Raw genomic sequence first — 19,208 nt, 5'->3', positions numbered from 1 at the left:
AATAATACATAGCAGCAGAAAAAAAAAGACAACGAAATATACATCGAATATACAAAATAAAATAAAGGTTAGACAAAAGCAACAACTTATAAACTTTAAAAAAAAAATATATATATATATATATATATATATGTATATACGCAAAAAATAAAAAAGAAACAAAAAGAAATGTTAATTACCTAAAATATACTTTACATATAAACCCCCGTCTTACATTTGCTGCGAGGCTACACACAGCCATTCAATTCATTTTTCGCTTCATCATCTAGCAGGTTTTGAATCGATCTGTCGCGTCCACCATTTGAAAAGCGGATTTTTCCCAAAATATATTATGAATATTTTCACAGATATAACAAGTAAGACATTTGCATTTAATACAACTGATTCTATATATAGATATATATGTATGTACTTATTGATTTCTAAATCGCCACGTGTTTTCGTCTTCTCTTACCAACACCGACTATATCTCATTCCTCGCATTATAATAGCCTTCTAAATCTCTCCTACATACATATATATATATATAAATTAAACATGAGAATTGAACAAGCGATTACATATAAAAGAGGAAATCTCAAATAATATAACTTTTAGTTTTAATGCTCGTGTAAATTAGTGATTTTTAAATCAACGCATTTCGAGTAAAAACCTTATGACTTTCTGTCGTCTCATGGTTAAATTAGTATATTTTTCAAATATTCCCAAAATAGATCTAGTTTTTAGAAAAATATTAATTAGATATTGTGTTAGTATTATTTAAAAAAAAAAAATCAGCAATAATTATTTTCCGACGTCTTGTGTTTTAAAATTGTTACATGTATTTACTTGGTCCAAATAATCGATTGCATTACCGCCTTTGGATCTTGCAGATATTCTAGCATCAAAACAAATGACAAATTTTATAAATCGTTTCACAAAAATAACGTAAATAAAAGAGCTCTCTTATTTACGTTATTACGTTATAAGTCTGTATGACAAACTATATAAATCGTTTAACTATATAGTCTTAAAAAATAACGTAAATAAAAGAGATAGACAAACTCTGTCAATACGTTTAAATTTCAGGTCCACCGTATAACGAGTTGCGTTTTTCATTTCACTTTTTCTATAATTAGTTGGGTTTGTATTACTGTGACACATAAATTCGAAAAAGTTGTCAAAAAACAAATATATAACAAATAAATGTTATCAAAGGCAAGATAAGTTACTTTTCTACCAAACTGGATATATTTTTCGTGTTTTTATTCAATGTAACATGTTTATTCAGCTCGAAAAACAGTGTTTACCGATGTATTCGAAAATTCAAGATGGCATCTGATTCTCTCTTTAACACGGTAAGTTTGGGATAAGGTGCTATAAATAAAAAAAACTATACAAAATACTATTAAAAACCCGCCGAATATATGTCAACCTATGTCACGGTAACATATATTAAGCGAGTTTTTAACAGTATTTTATCCGGTTTTTTATTTATAGCACCTTTGAAATACCGTGTTTAAGAGAGAATCAGACGCCATCTTGAATTTTCGAATACATCGGTAAACACTGTATGTTTTTCGAGCTGAATAAACATGTTACATTGAATAAAAACACGAAAAATATATCCAGTTAGGTAGAAAAGTAACTTATCGTGCCTTTGATAACATTTATTTGTTATATATTTGTTTTTTGACAACTTTTTCGAATCTGTGTGTACAGTAATACAAACCCGATTAGTTTTGGTAATTGTCTGTATTTTTGAGATGAGGTGTTTTCATTGATTGAGATTGTCGGACTGACTTCCTCATCTTGGTTGTTATAGTCACAACGTTTCTGCCGTTTTGCCCTCCGGCCTTCATCAGGTGTTTTTTCTCGAACTGGGGAACCGTTTGTTAGGAGTCCTTTTTTTTTAATTTTTTTTTTATTCAATTTTCACCCCAAACAAGGCACAGTGCCACTTTGAAGCAGGGGGCTACTATTAGGGAATTAATTTGCGGGGTCATTATGAAGGGAGAAGAGTAGAAAGATGTTTGTTAACATTACACTTGAACTTCTGCATATCATTGCAGTTGGGAAAGCAGAATCCCGGAAGGGAGTTCCAAAGACCCGCAGTTCTGGGGAAGAAACTATTGGAGTAAAAGGCTTTCTTGCACCTAGGGATCTCTACTGTAAAGGGATGAGACTTAGTAGCTTGTCGGGTTTGTCGGGGGTAGTTACGTCGGGGAGGTACAAGTGTTTGCAGTTCGTCAGAGCATTCACCATTAAAGTATTCGTAGAACAGGCAGAGGGATGCAACATCTCGTCGATGGGACAGAGGTTGAAGCCTAGATGACAGTTCAGGACCTATCAGGTTGGCGACTCTTTTTTGAACCCTGTCCAGGAGCGAGAGACAAGAAGCAGATGCACCAGCACAGATGTGACAACAGTACTCCATACATGGGCGAATGGTTGCCTTATAGAGGTATAGGATACTGTCAGGCGTAAGTAGTTTTCTAGCACGGTAGAGGGAGCCAACCTTCCTTGCAGCAGTCTTGGCAATGCTCTCAATGTATCTATTCCAGTTCATATTCCCTGTAAACGTTAGGCCGAGCCCAACCCGTTATTATTAATACGGGGGTACCGTGTTCGGACTCCAGCTAGGCTCTGGGACATAGTTGCTGATTCTCTGTTTTTAATGTTACTTTTTTACTGCCTTCGTTCCGGATTGAACTCAGCATCTTTTGGGCAACTGTAAACTTTGATACAACGACTAGGACCACCCGGCCATGTCCCAGAGCCTACCTGGAGTCCGAACATGGTACCCCCGTAATAATAATAAAGGGTTGGGTTCGAGACTCCTAACAAACGGTTCCCCAGTTCGAGACAAAACACCTGATGAAGGCCGGAGGGTAAAACGGCCGAAACGTTGTGACCACAACAACCAAGATGAGGAAGTCAGTCCGACAATCTCAATCAAGTATTAGTTTTGTTTAAAATTCATATTCTCGTGTGTTTATGATATTTTGGTTTTAATAAGTTAAATGCTTCCGTCCTTACGAGACTATAAAATTCCTACTCAACATAATTCAAGGTAATTAAATATACATCTTTTATTTTATTCACCAATAGATGACCAATCTGTTCTGGATGGAAAAGAAAATAATTCAACACTAGATTGCGATGCAATTTTCTCCCTTGGGGGTAAGTAATTTTTACTCACAAAATCCAATCTTTTTCATTATATTTTGTATATAGATTTCGATTTTAAACTGATTTTTATATTCTTATTTCTTACTAATAAAAAGGTTATAATTTTAATGTTTATGGTTCTAAACTATGAATTAGTATCAACTATTTTATTGGAATTATAAATAATATAAAATAAATTGATTTAATTTTCATAAAAAAACATGGTTAGAACTAGTTTTTCTACAAAACTGATTAATTTTTTCCGATTCAACAAAATATAAAATAATTTTTTTTTGATTATTGTAAAAATATTTTTTAATATGAAAGTATTTTTTTTTTTTTAAATTAAAAAAAAATTTTTTTATTACATTTTCACCCCAAACAAGGCGCATTGCCACTTTGGTGTAGGGGGCTACTATCAGGGGCAGCAACTACTGGGACACTATGTTGGGATTTGGGCAGCAAGATGTCGATTCACGTTGCACTTGAACTTCCGCATGTCAGTACAGTTAGGGAAGCAGGAACCTGGAATGGAATTCCAGAGTCTAGCGGTTCTGGGGAAGAAACTACTGGAGTAGAAATATCTTTTACATCTAGGGATCTCTACTGTGTGGGGGTGGTATTTAGCTGCCTGTCGAGGGTATCTACATCGTGGGGGCACAAGTGTCTGCAGTTCGTCAGAGCATTCACCATTAAAATACTTGTAGAACAGACAGAGGGATGCAACGTTTCGTCGATGGGACAGAGGCTGAAGTGTAGATGCCAGTTCAGGGCCTATCAGATTGGCGACTCTTTTTTAACCTTGTCTAGGAGCGAGAGACTAGTAGCAGATGCACCAGCCCAAATGTGACAACAATACTCCATACATGGGCGAATGGAGGCCTTATAGAGATACAGGATACTTTCAGGTGTCAGTAGTTTTCTAGCACGGTAGAGAAAGCCTACCTTTTTCGCAGCGGCCCTGGCAATGTTTTCAATATAATTGTTCCAACTCATGTTTCCTGTGAACGTTAGGCCAAGCAGTTTGAAAGATGTACTCTCAGACAGGGAGTCACTGGCCATTGCTATTGGTGGCAGAGAAGGTTTCTTGTAATTATTGAAGGAAATCAGTTTAGTCTTGGCAGCATTGAATGTGACCATCCATTTATGTCCTACTTCCCTACAGATTGGAGGTCATCCTCTAGTGTTTTTGCCATTTCTTTAGATATGTGTTCATTTGTTTTCCTGTCATGCCTGTTATAGAGTGTAGTGTCATCAGCATACCCATCTCAGAGGCAGTTTTGTCGGGGAGGTCATTAATAAATATTAGGAACAATAGAGGTCCAAGTATAGACCCCTGAGGCACTCCCGCATTTATATCACACTGTTTAGATGTACGACCGTCGAGGACAACCTGGATTTTTCTCTTATCTAAGAAGGATTTAATTATGTTAAATATTCTACCAGTGATACCCTATGATTTAATTTTCCTGAGGAGACCCTTGTGTCATACCCTGTCAAAAGCCTTAGATATATCTAGAGCTACCGTTCTGCCCTCCCCCGCTTATCCAGTGAATGGTATATACGTTCAGAGATTACAGTGAGGATGTCAGCTGTGGAACGGGCTTGTCTAAATCCATATTGTTTGTCAGTCAGATCTTTAGCATCTGTAAGGTGCCAAACTAGAGCATGGTTAATTATGGTCTCAAATATTTTGGCGAAAAGTGGGAGGAGGCTAATGGGGTGATAATTTGATAGGTCAGTTCTTTCGCCAGAATTCTTGACTATTGGTACCAGAGAAGCAGTTTTCCAACAGCCCGAAAAGCATGATTCATTAAGGCATTTGTTGTAGAGTTTGGAGAGAACTGGAGCTACTTCGGCTGAGCACTTTTTTAATAGCACAGCTGGGATGAGATCAGGTCCACATGCTTTTGAAGTGTCAAGGTTTTTTTATAATAGCGTGTACCTGAGCAGGGGTGATTTTTAGATTGTCTAGCGTGGCATCTGTCCGCAAAGGAAAGTCAGGCAGGGGGTGGTTGGTAAGGTCCAGTGTGGAGTTCGCGGCAAACCGGCTGGCAAGCATATTAAATTTGTCGGTTGCTGAGCAAACAACCTCGTGATTCTTACTTTTTAACGTATATGATTTAACGTATGATTTTCAAGTCTTATTTCCTGCTGTTAAAAAGGTTATAATTGTAATATTTATGGTTCTAAACTATGAATTAGTATCAACAATTTTATTGGAACTATAAGTAATATAAAATAAAATAAATTATTTTTCATAACCAAACATGGTTAGAACTATTTTTTTTTTACAAACCGATTGTTTCATTTTTTCCGATTCAATAAATTATAAAATTTTGTGGATTATTGTAAAATATTTTTTTAATATGAAAATATTTCCTTACTTTTTAACATATCTTTTCGTGTATTAGCACTTATTGTCTAATAATTATATTTTGTCTCGTTTTAATATTTGCCGTGAAATTATCGATTAATAATTAATGAACTATTGATCAATAATTAATTATTAAAATGCATAATGAACGTGAATATTAAAAATCTGTTATGAAGTAATTAAAATAATTTTTATTTTAAAACTGTTTAATTGTTATGTCAATTCTCTTCGTACATTTCATCATTTATATATTAGTAGTTAATAATATTACTGATTAATGCAATATTAAATTTAAGAAATATGGAAATATTTTTAAATATCCTAACTTACACAAAGATGCATTTCTATTCTTAAGAATTATTAAATAAATTGCTTTAAGATTATTATAAGAAATCATTTATATTATCAACTGCGTGATAAAAATAGTTGATTACAGTTACCTCCCTTTGATCTTGCGAACACTCCAACACCAAAACATGCGATAAAACTTTATAAATCACTAAGCATTATAATTCTTAAAAAACAAACAAACATAATGTAACATTTTTGTTGAAATTTTTGTTCGAGGATAATTTGTAAATATTACAAGAAAAAATAGGCATCCTATTTCTACCACTATACATGTCACTCGAATATAAACCATGTATATTATCAAATACGTGGTATGTATTTACTTCGTAACAGTGGTTATACATATCTGCCACTATACATGCCGCTCTAATATACATTAGTTTTGCTCCTGAAGAATGGGGGTAATGCGTGGGAAAATGGTCTTATCAAAATAGCACAGATACTACACTATCAACACGGGAAGAGAGGTAAATCTTTGTAAGATTATATCATGACACCAAATATTTCCTTACTTCAATGACAAGGAAAAACAAGGTAATCCCTGGGAGTAATGAAATCTTGGCCAAAGAAAAGCAAAATGATCGGTTTGTGTGATAATAAAGCTTCTCAAATGCATTTGTGATGTTAAAGCTATGTAAGCCTAACCGGTTCCAGCAATCGTCAGATTTTGTCGATTATCGATACTTATCTAAGACATTCCGATTAGTACTTTATCTACGAACACTGCCAGGTACATAAAGTACCTTCGTATGAAATTTCATAACAATAAATTAATATATTAATGTTGAAATTTAATTAGATATTTGCTATATATAATTTGATATATTAGAATGGGGGTAATGCGTGGGAAAATGGTCTTATTAATATAGCACAGATACTACACTATCAACACCGGAAGGGACGACATTCTTTGTAAGATTATATCTTGAGACACAATATTACCTTACTTTCATGACAAGGAAAAAGGTTATCCCTGGGAGTATGAAATCTTGGCCAAAGAAAAGCAAAATGATCGGTTTGTGTGATAATAAAGCTTCTCAAATGCGTTTGTGATGTTAGGCTGTGTAAGCCTAATCGGTTCCAGCAATCGTCGGATTTTGTCGATTATCGATACTTATCTAAGACATTCCGATTAGTACTTTATTTACGAACACTGCCAGGTACATAAAGTACCTCTGTGTGAAATTTCATAAAAATCACTGAGTTGAAAACTATAGGTAACTATATCAAAACATTCGATGGGCTTTAGGTTATCCTTTACGGAGATGGTCCCGACGTCCGCCTCGTTCTGAGTTTGGGGAGAGGCCGTCTGACGTAGGCGATGTCGAGGCAGAAAATTACCCTAACCCTAAAATATACGATATGTCACAGACAGATGCTTTTACAAATATTGTGAAACAAATCACAGAATTTTACAGGGTTAACTAACCACGTGGAACTATTCTAATCATGTGGACTGTTTTTTTGTTTTTAAATTCTAATTATTTGAACTGTTTATTTTGTAAGATCCCAATTATTTGGACTGTTGAATAATCAAAAATTTGAACTGTTTATTTTGTAAAATTCTAATTATTTGAACTGTTTAAAATAAAAAAAAATAAAAATTCTAATTATTGGAACGGGTTTTTTTTTTCTCCTTAAGTTAATAACTGGGCACTTTATTGAAGGGGTAATTTTCTGCCTCGACACCGCCTACGTCAGACGGCCTCTCTCCGAGCTCAGAACGAGGCAGACGTTGGGACCATCTCCGTAAAGGTTATCCGGGCTTTAAAATCTATAAACCTAAAATATTGACTGGGGATATGTTCATACGTTTTTTATTAATTCAAATCCACCGTAGAAATTCATATCAACATCAGATTTGCGTTTTTAATTAAATAAAATCTGTGTGTTTATAATAATAAATTAAAGCTTAAAAAAACAGTGAGTAAAAAAAAATAACGAAATAATTTTGTGTGTGTGTTTTTTTTTGTTTGATTAAATGTTTTATGATTAAATCTAATTTTTACAAAAGTTATAAAATCATATGTAAGAATTATTTTTAATAAAGAGATCAGCAAAATTCACGATCACATATTATGGGTTGAAAAATGGTGATATATATATATATATATTTAGTCAAAACAGTCGATTGCAGTTACCTCCCTTGGGATCTTGTGAATACAACATTAAGCATACGATAAACTTTAAAATCTAGAAAAATCTATGAACATAAAATATTGACTAGCGATATGTTCACAATTATTTTTTTATTCAAAAACAATGTAGATTGCGTTTTGGATTAAATCAAATGTGTGTTTTTTAGTAACTTTAAATTAAAACTTTAAAGGCTTTATACAAAAAAAGCATCTAGTAAGAAAAATGTAATTTTGTGGGAGAATTTTTTGTTTGATTAAATGTTTTGTCGTAAATACAACTAGCAAGAATTGGTCGTCCTCTACTGTTCTTAAACATGACGATGAAATATACATTTTGTTTTGATAAGAAGGCGGTAAAGCATAGGAAAACGGTTTCATTGTAACAAAACAGAAAAGATACCACAACAACAAGAGGAATAATAGCAAGGATAAGTATGTCAAAAGACCAAATATTACCTAACTCCTGATAATTAGAAGGGAAAGATAATCCCTGGGAGTATGAGATACACAAATACAAAAATTCCCCCGACTGAAAATAAAAGAAGGGGGTAATTCATATGGGGATTTCATCACAACGAACTAATAGACATTCTACATTAAAAGAGAATGTGATCTCTGGAAGAGATTGTATAATAATAATAAAAGAACAGATACTACACTGCTTACCTCATAACTTCGAAAAAGGGGGAGATAATTCGCGGAAAGAATATATCATGAAAACAGAATCGATACAACACAAAACACAGACCCGAAGTTAAAAGTAGAAATAGTGTATTAGTCTGAAACAAAATATAAATAATGAAGAATGAAAACAATAGAAATAGTATTGTTTGAGATATACAGGTACTTATTTTGTTTACCCTAGAGAATTTATTTATTTTTGCAATAAATATAGAAAAGGCTATATATTATTTAAAACAAAACATTTGTTTTATAAATATTGTTTTTGTGATGATTTTGTTTTGATAAATTTAATGTTTCGTTTATATATATATTATATGGTTTTATATAATTTTTATTTAATAATAGCTTACGAAACTTCTTTGATTGGAGCTATAAGTGCCAAATCCAAGGAAAATAAATCTTCTCGTTTTAATGGTAAGTTATTTATTCTCGCAAAATCCTTTTTTTCTTCATTTTTCCTTTTATTTCGATTTGAAACAACGATTTTTTTTCGTAGTTCTAATTTTACATTTGAAGTATTTTAATTTAAAACTATTCCTTAAAAAAAAAATAGTAGTTTATTTTGTTCTGTTTTATCGAATATGGAACTGAATTTTTCAAATTAATCTAAGATATATATTTACTATCAAAATATACTTTTTTCAGCATATCTTTACATGTATTAGCACTTACAATGTGTTAATGTTGAGACATTATTCAATTATATATTAAGAGTTCAATATGTTTATGATAAGACATTATTAAATATCGTATTAATACTTTAATAATTTAATAATACATTAGTAAAACACATATTATATTTAAAAATGTTAATCATGACTTAATTACATTGAAATGCTTTACTATTTTATGTTAGTTACGTTAGTAAATTTTATGTGTATGTTTGTATACGTTAATAATGATACATTGGTGAATTATATATTAATGTTTAAATATGTAAATAATCAGATATTAGTAAATTATATATTAATACTTACATACTTTTATAATATATTAATGACTAGAAAATTATGAAATTACATATCAATATTTATATACGTAAATAATGAGATGTTAGTAAATTACATATTAATACTAAAATATGCTGATAGTGAGATATTAGTAAATTACATATTAATACTTTAATAATGAGACAATAGTAAAAACATGTTAATATTAAAAGACGTTCGTAATGATGAATTGTTAAATTTTAACTATTTTATTGATGAGGCAATAATGAATTATGGGACATTCGTAAATTACATGTTAATTCATAAATACGATAATGATGAAATATTAACAAATTACATATCAATACTTAAATGTGTATGAATATGAATTGGACAATATTTTTTGTATATTTCAGCTAGGATAATTGACGTTGATTATCGGAATTATTTACATAATACGAGGAAATCCGAGAAAAGAAAATTCGAATTCTACACTGAAGAAGTTGACGACATTGCTGATCGTTTTTCTAGAGTAAATCTAGAAGAAAAACGAAGGAAAAAATGTCCAGAACAATTTTATGCAGACTATTGTAAGATATATGTTTAATATCAAAATATTATACATTTTTAACATATCATTTTATGTATTAGCACTAAATACGTTAATGATGATCAATTACATATTAAAAGTTTAATATGCATATGATTATACATTAGTAAATTTCATATTAATACTTCAATAATTTAATAAGACATTAGTAAAATACATATTATTATTAAAATATTTTATTGATGAGGTAATAATGAATTATGTATTTATATTTTTCTATAAAAATAATTAAGACATTGAATATTAATATGTAATTTATTAAATATGGAATGAGTAGACATAAGTAAATTACATTATTATACTTGAATATCTACGTCATTTTAAACATGTATATGACGAGACATTTATAATATTTATAAGATGCGTTAGTTTTAACAAATTCATGTGCAAATGTTTATAAGCATTGTGGTTAACAGATTTTAAATAATATTTGTTTCGTATCTTAATATGTAATCAAAATTAATTTATTAAATTAATTAATTTAATGATTTTATTATAATACAATGATGAGACATTGATCAATTACATATTAAAAGTTCTATATGTTTATGATAAGATATCAGTAAGTATCATATTAATACTTCAATAATTTAATAATACATTAGTAAAATACATATTATTATTGAAAATGTGTTAATAATTATTAAATTACATGCCAATACTTTAATATTTAAATGATGAGACGTTGGTAAATTATGTGTGTATTACTTTTGTTAAATGTATTTGTTTCGTATCTTTCTTAGTTGGGTGATTATATGTACACAAATTTCATTCAATAAATAATTAGTTTAATTAATGATTTATTTACAAAAATCAGAAGTCAATTTTTTTGCGTTTGTTTTTACAAGGATAAAGCTAGTTTAAATCTCCATTTCTCACAAGAAAAGAATTTAAACAATTTATAAACTCATTTGAATGACTCTGAAATAAAATATTTTTTATATTCACTTTTCGTATATTATTTTATTGTTCGTTTCATATACGTAAATGTCATTAAATCATGGGCATCAGGGGTACTGTGTAGGGAGGTGGGCAGCAAGATGTCGGTTCACGTTGCACTTGAACTTCTCCATGTACGTACAGTTGGGGAAGCAGGGACCCGCCAGGGAATTCCAAAATCTAGCTGTCCTGGGGAAGAAACTACTGGAGTAGAAGGCTCTCTTACATCTAGGGATCTCTACTGTGAAGGGGTGGGATTTAGCTGCTTGTCGTGTTTGCCGGGGGTATCTACGTCAAGGGGGCCACAATTGCTTGCATTTCGTCAGAGCATTCACTGTTAAAGTACTTGTAGAAAAGGCAGAGGGATGCAACATTTCGTCGATGGGACAGGGGTTGAAGTTTAGATGAAAGTTCAGGACCTATCAGATTGGTGACTCTCTTTGGAACCTTGTCTCTGAGCGAGAGACTAGTGGTAGATGCACCAGCCCAAATATGACAACAATACTCCATACATGGGCGAATGATGGCCTCATAGAGGTACAGGATACTTTTGGGCATTAGTAACTTTCTTGCACGGTAGAGAGAACCCACCTTCTTCGCAGCGGTCCTGGCGATACTCTCGATGTAATTGTTCCAACTCATGTTTCCTGAGAGCGTTAGACTGAGGAGTTTTAAGGATGTACTTCAGATAAAAGAGTCATTGGCTTTTGCTATTGGTGGTAGAGAAGGTTTCTTGTAATTATTGAAGGAAACAAGTTTTGTCTTGGCAGCATTGAATGTGACTATCCATGTATGTTCTCATTCCACTACAGATTGGATGTCATCCTCTCGTACTTCTGCCATTTCTTTAGATGTGTTCATTTGTTTTCCTGTCTTGTCTGTTATAGAGTGTGATGTCGTCAGCATATATACCCATCTCACAGGCAATTTTGTCAGGGAGGTCATTTATGAATAGTAAGAATAACAGAGATCCCAGGATAGCCCCCTGAGGAACGCCCGCATTTATATCGTATTGTTTAGATGTACGACTGTCGCGAACAACCCGGATTTTTCTCTTATCTAAGAAGGATTAAATTATGTAATGTATTCTTCCAGTGATACCATATGATCTGATTTTTCTGAGAAGACCTTCATGCCATAGCCTGTCGAAAGCCTTAGATGTATCTAGAGCTACCGCTCTACCCTCTCTGCTTTGTCCAGTGACTGGAATATACGTTCTGAGATTACAGTTAGGATGTCTGCTGTTGAACGGGCTTGTCTAAATCCATACTGTTGGTCAGTATGAAGTTTAGCATCTGTTAGGTGATGGACTAGAGCTTGGTTAATTATTGTCTCAAATATTTTGGCGAAAAGTGCGAGGAGGCTAATGGGGTGATAATTTACTGGGTCAGTTCTTTCACCAGAATTCTTGAAAACTGGTACTACAGAAGCAGTTTCCAGCAGGAAGGAGAGCAAGATTCATTAAGGCATTGGTTGTAAAGTTTGGAGAGAACTGGAGCTATTTCGGCGGAGCACTTTTTTTAATAGAACAGCCGGGATGAGATCAGGTCTACGTGCTTTTGCAGTGTCAAGATTTCTTATTATAGCATGCACCTGAGAAGGGGTGATTTTCAGATCGTCTAGTGTGGCGTCTGTCCGCAAAGGAAAGTCAGGCAGGGGGTGGTTGGCAGGGTCCAGTGTTGGAGGCAAACCGACTGTCAAGCATGTTAGCCTTCTCAGTTGCAGAGCAAACAACCTCATGATTGTTGGATAGTGGGGATAGTTGATTGCCCATTATTTACTACACTTTTGTAGAAGTTGCGGGTCCCTTATTTCTGTGCTACGATGCGTTTTTTTTCTCTCTTAGCTCTCGTTTTTTCTTTCTTACAGTTACTTCTGGTTCTATATACTTCTGACTGTTTGAACTGGACTTATGTTGGTTAAATCTGCGGTACGCATGCTTCATTTGCGCGATGGCAGCTGCATAAGTAGAAATAATGCATTGGGGAGAGTGGGGCTTGCTATAAAATTTCCGTGTGGGAACATGTGCTTCAATTGCTGTTTTGAACCATCCAGTGGTCTCATTTACGCACTGTTCAGCAGGAAGTGAAGAGATATTTCGCCATGGGGCGTCTCTGATGAGATCTCTGATGGCTTCCAGTCAGCCGATCATATTTCGTTGTTTTGGCAATTGCTCTTCCGTTTTGGCTCAACAGTTTGGGGCGATTTCAACTATTATCACTACATGATCAGCATTCCCAAGTGGGCTGTGCGCATTTATAAGACAATCATTGGGAATAGTGGTCAGAAACAGATCTAAACGTGATGCGTCTTGTTCTTGCTGGTCAAGGAAACCTAACCATCTCATTTACGCACTATTCGTTTCATATACGTAGATGTCATTAAATAATGAATTGTTTTTATTTGTATGAATATAAATTGGAAAATATTTTTTGTATGTTTCAGATAGCAGAATTGGCGTCGATAATAAGTATGAGAGGAAAATCGCGATACGAAATTTAGATTTTTACCCTCATGAAGTTGACGACATTGCTGATGATTTGGACGAAATAAATCTAGAAAGAACACAAAGGAAAAAATGTGCAATTAAAAGTCAAGAAAGAGAGGCCGCACGACGACTCTTTCGCTGGATGACCTCAAGGAAATTGGTATCTGTTAAAGATATCGCTGACTTTTGACGCGAATATCTTTTAATAAGGAACTCTCATAAAACTGAGTGAAAAAAATTATTTGATTTTTAAAATGATTATCAAAATTTTGGAAAACGAACTTTTTCAGATTTTTGTTTCAAAACATTTAGATAATTCACATATTTTTATTACTTTTTTTTTTACTAACCTTTTTTTACTAATTTATTTTTACTAAATTTTACTAACAGTTTTTTACTAACAGTTTTTTACTAAATTTTTTCTAAGTTTTCAACCATTTTTAATAAAATCGGTCGCTGACGATTAGAAACAACTTATTGTAAACATTTTTTGAAAAATATGAAAGCAAATTCATCGATTTATTTTGTGGCTTTTTATTGATATTTTTATTTCATTAATTTTTATTAACCTCAATCGATTCAATAAATTCTGTAGTATTTTTTCTCTTTAATTTTAGGTTTTTAGTCTGTATGTTTTCGATAACGATAGTAATATCATATATATTTTATAAACCGAAATATACTTTGTGATTTTAATGCCAGAATAAGAATTTTAAAAACAAATAAAAATGTAATCTATCATAATAACTGATTTAGTTAATGCCGACCTGTAATTGAATTAACTTTAGCCTTTATTATTGAATAAACAAATTTAAGTTTTAGAAAATAGTTATTAATCTAAAAGCTAATTTTTTCAGTTCGAGAAATAAAATTTATAGATACTTTTTAAAATATTGATTAAACTGTTTATAATTTAAATTCAAAGTTTATGATATTTTTAAATTTTTAATATATTTTTAATTTAATTTTTTACTAACCTTGAACAATTCAACCAATTTTAATTAATTTGCTTGGGCACAATTTAAAATAAAATACATTTTTTGCAGATATATAAAAAAAATCGCTTTACTAACCTTAAGCAACTCAACCTACTTATTGTATTATTTTCTTAGATTGAATATTTTTCTTATTTTTAAGGATTTTCCATGAATATAGAAATAGAGAATAACATACAGTGAGGAAATCGAATTTAAAATGACATTTTAATGGAAAAAATTAGAAATTAGAGATAAATGAAAATTGTAATAATTGATTTGAATATTTTTTGGATTTATCGGACGACTGTTCTCATTTTGAGTGTGATTTTCACAACGGTTTGGTCGATGTAATCTCCGATCTTCTCCAGGTGTATCTTGTCGAACTCGGGAATTTAGACGGAATCCCAAACGAATACATTTATGTACTTCACGAGAGTAGATGGTCTTTGTCCATTAGCCATGACCGGATCGAAGTGATTAGTAATTTGCAATTGTATTTTTCAGTCCTTACACTGACAATTGAACATTCAACCTTCAGACCTGAAAATGTCACAAGTTCCATCGACCACAAACGTTATGAAAATTACACTCCAGATAAGAACAGTAGTCATATATATCATAATATGAATAACCTATCCTCATCTCAAAAATTCAGAAACCTCATTAATCTTAATCTTTGAATAAATTTGATGTATAAAAATTTTGATGTATTGATTAGTAATTTTTTTTATTTTGAGAATAAAATCTGCTTTTTTTTTTTTAATTTTGTTTTGTTCTCTGTTCATCTTTTACATTGTATTTGTATTTGTATGTTTTAAAATATATGTACGTATTCAAATCTTTTAAATAAAGAAAATTCATGTCTCAAATAAATCTGTTGTTGGTACTTTCCTTAATTAAAAACAAAAAGAATGCACATTTTGTTTTGCAAAAATCGGAATTGTTTGGAAAAAATGTTCCGTTTATTTTCAAAATAATACATGGTAAAAACTAGAATTGCATTATATATAGATACTAAAAAATTAAATCTCAAAAACAGTAGAGAAATATCACAACATGTTTGCAATAATATTCCGTCTCTTTACCAATATATATGATATAATTCAGCTAATAATTATGCCTAGATTCCTTTTTTAGTTAATTTAATTGATAGAACGTTAGAAGATAAGACGATTTTACAATGATCTGAGAATTGAAGATTCAATTTTCAGACCTGAAAATGTCAAGTTCCATCGACCACAAACGTTGTGAAAATTACACTTCAGATGAGAACAGTAGTATATCGTAATAATATGAATAACCTATCCTCATCTAAAAAATTCAGAAACCTCATTAATCTTAATCCTTGAATAAATTTCATGGTTGAAAAGTTGATGATGTATTGATTAGTAATTTTTGTCGATTGGAAAATAAAATCTGTTTTTTTTCAAATTTTCTTTTGTTCTCTTTTCATCTTTTACATTGTATTGTATTTGTATGTTTTAAAATATATGTACGTATTCAAATATTTTAAATAAAGATGATTCATGTCTCAAATAAATCAAAACGTAGATTCCATGAACAAAGTTTCTTCCGTAGAAGTGCACGCCTGTGGAACTCTCTTCTCTTTGCCTGTTTCCCACCTGACTACAACCTGGATGTCTTCAAGTCCAACGGAAACAAATTTCTGATGAACCGCCCCCTGAAGTAAGACACTTTATCAAATCCCCAATAGTAACGTACTGTACACGCAATAACCCTTATTCCCGAACAGCTTCCGGGCCTTTATATATGGTGACCACCTTGTAAAAAAAAAATCATGATATAACGCAACTAATAATTATGTTTGAATTCTTTTATAATTTATTTAATTGAGTGAACGGCAGAAGATTGGACGATTTAACAATGATTTGTAACTGTCATAATAAACAATAATGTTCCACTTGATTAGAATATAATAAAATTATGTATCGAATAAATCGATTGTTCAAACTCACTTAAGAATCTGAGAACTGATCAACATGTTTGTAATTATTTTGAAAAAAGTTTTAGTTCATGATTTTTTGTTATATTTTTTATATTTTAAACAAGTTCAATAAGTGCTAAACAATGTTGGCTTTATGTTGATTTAGTTTTGACGGTTTTTCATAGACGTTAAAATTTACAAAAACACGAAAGTATTTGAAATTTTCTATGTAAAGTTTACCCTAAGTTTTAATAAGGAAGAGGATACATATAACCTGAATTACATTTTCTATTCAATATTTACACGTGTTTATAATGAGGGCATTGAAGTACAACCTCTCAATTTAAAAATTGTAGAATTGCGCTGAATTTGATCTTTGTTTTAAATTCTTACAAATTTTCTAGAATCAAAATAATCTAATGGATTAATGTATTAAAATAAAGTTTCCGGATTTAGTATCATTATATCCTGATGCTAATTATTAAAAGGCGTGAAATGAATCTGTTGTAAAAATGTATTTAATTCAAAGAAATGAATAAACAATTTGATTTACCAATACTTGTAAGTGTTTAGAAAAAAACTTATGTCAATGCAAAAGTGAAAATGTATAAACGACACAATCCTGACGGCACGCCATCAAATATGACATTTGCTAATGTCGTGTTTGATGGCGTGACGTCAGGATTATTTGATGTCATCAATCTGTGACCAAACAACTAGTTGTTTTTTCACATCTCTTCATCGACTGAAATTATTCCGAATTAGTTGTGACCAGAAAATGCTGCTATCAACATATTTCAGTTATTCTTTGAACGTTTTACGATTTCATGCACTCAAACATTTGAAACAACATCAGAATAAAACTAAAAGTGTATTGCAAGTTCAGACTTCTATCAAGTATTTCACCTAACCAGAAAATAAAATCCACCACCATCGAAATCCGACTGGACCCGAACACTCACGTATACACAGCTGTGATTTCTCGTCTCTTTTATACAGCTCAGTCGTGGAAATCAATGTTAGTCTATCATAACATTTGCTTATTCAAACAGCTTAATTCACAAAATGTATTGCTTGTAGTATTTAAAAGATTCTAACAACATCTGATGTGTTATTTTCACAAGCTTTCACTCAATTTATCCACCGACCTTCTACCAGTAAATAAAGTAATTCGTAAAATTGTAAATTATATCTTTCTGGAGGTTGACGGTTCGATATTATGAAACGCCACACACAAAATTTACCATTTCGAATTATTAAGACTACTATAAACCGACAGTAGAACATGTTACTTTCGTGGGTTGAATAAAGGATTTATATAAATATAGAAATTACGTGTACATTCGCAAGTTTGATAATAAAAAAATTTCGAGTTCGACAAGATACATCTTAACCCACTACTCGAAATGAGACGTGTAATATGAAGAAACTAAATATTATAAATGTTAATCTATTAAATGATAAGAACATTTTTGCACAAATAAATTTAAAAGAGAAAATCAGCAGGAGTATTTGTTTTTCCTTAATCAACGAGGGTAAAATGCTCTCGTTCTGTCAGCCATGACTAGGTAAAAGTCCTAAGCAATTCGAAATTGTATTTTTAATGTAGTGTGTACTGAGGCTGAGCCTTCAACAACCACAAGAATGTAAATTTTTAACTGAATCTTTCGAAGTACTTATCCACTACGTCACGTTCTGTTCAAAATTTGGTGCAGATTCCCGAGTTCGACCGAAAGATTCCCGAGATCGACAGACAGATCACAGTTTAAGAAAATTGTCTCTTTACTCATATTATTAAACTGTGGAAAAAAAACAACAAAAAAAAACAACATTTGTATCATTTGGATTACTGTTCAAGTGAGATGTTTGTGACATCCTTGTAGCAAGATGTATTAAGAATTACATATGGGAGTGAACATTTATTTTCTAACGACTACTTGGAGTTATTTAACATTTTGTTCACAATTTTTTTGAAATTTACTGAGCCAAGATCGTATACTTTAATTTACAAAATTATGAAACAATATATTTGATGCAACAAAAATCTTATTCTAGTTGTATGAGATTTCAGATTATTAATAATCCAAATATATAAAATACAGCTTATTAAGGTTTTAAAATGTTACGACGAAACTTAAATTTTTTCACACTTTGTTGAAATTTACTCGGCTAAGATCGTATTATTATATTTAAAAATTGATAAAAAAATATTCATTATGCAACAAAAATTGTCATTTTTATAAAATTGGTAAATATCGACTTAAATGAATTCTTGGAGTATTTTTATTATTCTGATTAATCTTAGATATTTTTCACTGACTTTCATCTTGTGTTACTTTTTGAACTTCGCAATATGCATGTGGAATTTAATTGTTTGTGCGGGATTTTGAGTAAAAACCTTTGTTTAATTTACAAGTGATAGCTTGTTCTCGTTATGTCAGACCTTACTTGGTAGAAGATTTCATTAATTCGTAATCGTATTCGAAAATAAATATACAAACACAACTATGGATATATATATATATATATATATATATATATATATATATATATATATATATATATATATATCCATCCATACATACATACATACATATATATGAGTATATATATAAAATCA

The 19,208-nt window shown here is 31.4% G+C and overlaps 1 protein-coding gene across 1 annotated transcript; it reads left to right on the top strand.

The window, feature by feature from the left end:
* The first annotated feature begins 248 nt into the window (after positions 1-248).
* On the top strand, positions 249-13,925 carry LOC145255516 (uncharacterized). The gene is made up of 5 exons (XM_080113978.1): positions 249-356; positions 3,091-3,162; positions 9,046-9,114; positions 10,046-10,219; positions 13,624-13,925. Exons 1-5 carry the CDS (start codon positions 332-334, stop codon positions 13,854-13,856), a joined length of 573 nt encoding a protein of 190 aa, XP_079970104.1. The 5' UTR covers positions 249-331; the 3' UTR covers positions 13,857-13,925.
* The last annotated feature ends 5,283 nt before the right edge of the window (positions 13,926-19,208 follow it).

The sequence above is a fragment of the Euprymna scolopes genome, chromosome 31 (genome assembly GCF_053919585.1).
Source record: "Euprymna scolopes isolate OS-2025 chromosome 31, ASM5391958v1, whole genome shotgun sequence".
NCBI lineage: Eukaryota > Metazoa > Mollusca > Cephalopoda > Sepiida > Sepiolidae > Euprymna > Euprymna scolopes.
This window is presented reverse-complemented; position numbering and strand designations above follow the sequence as displayed.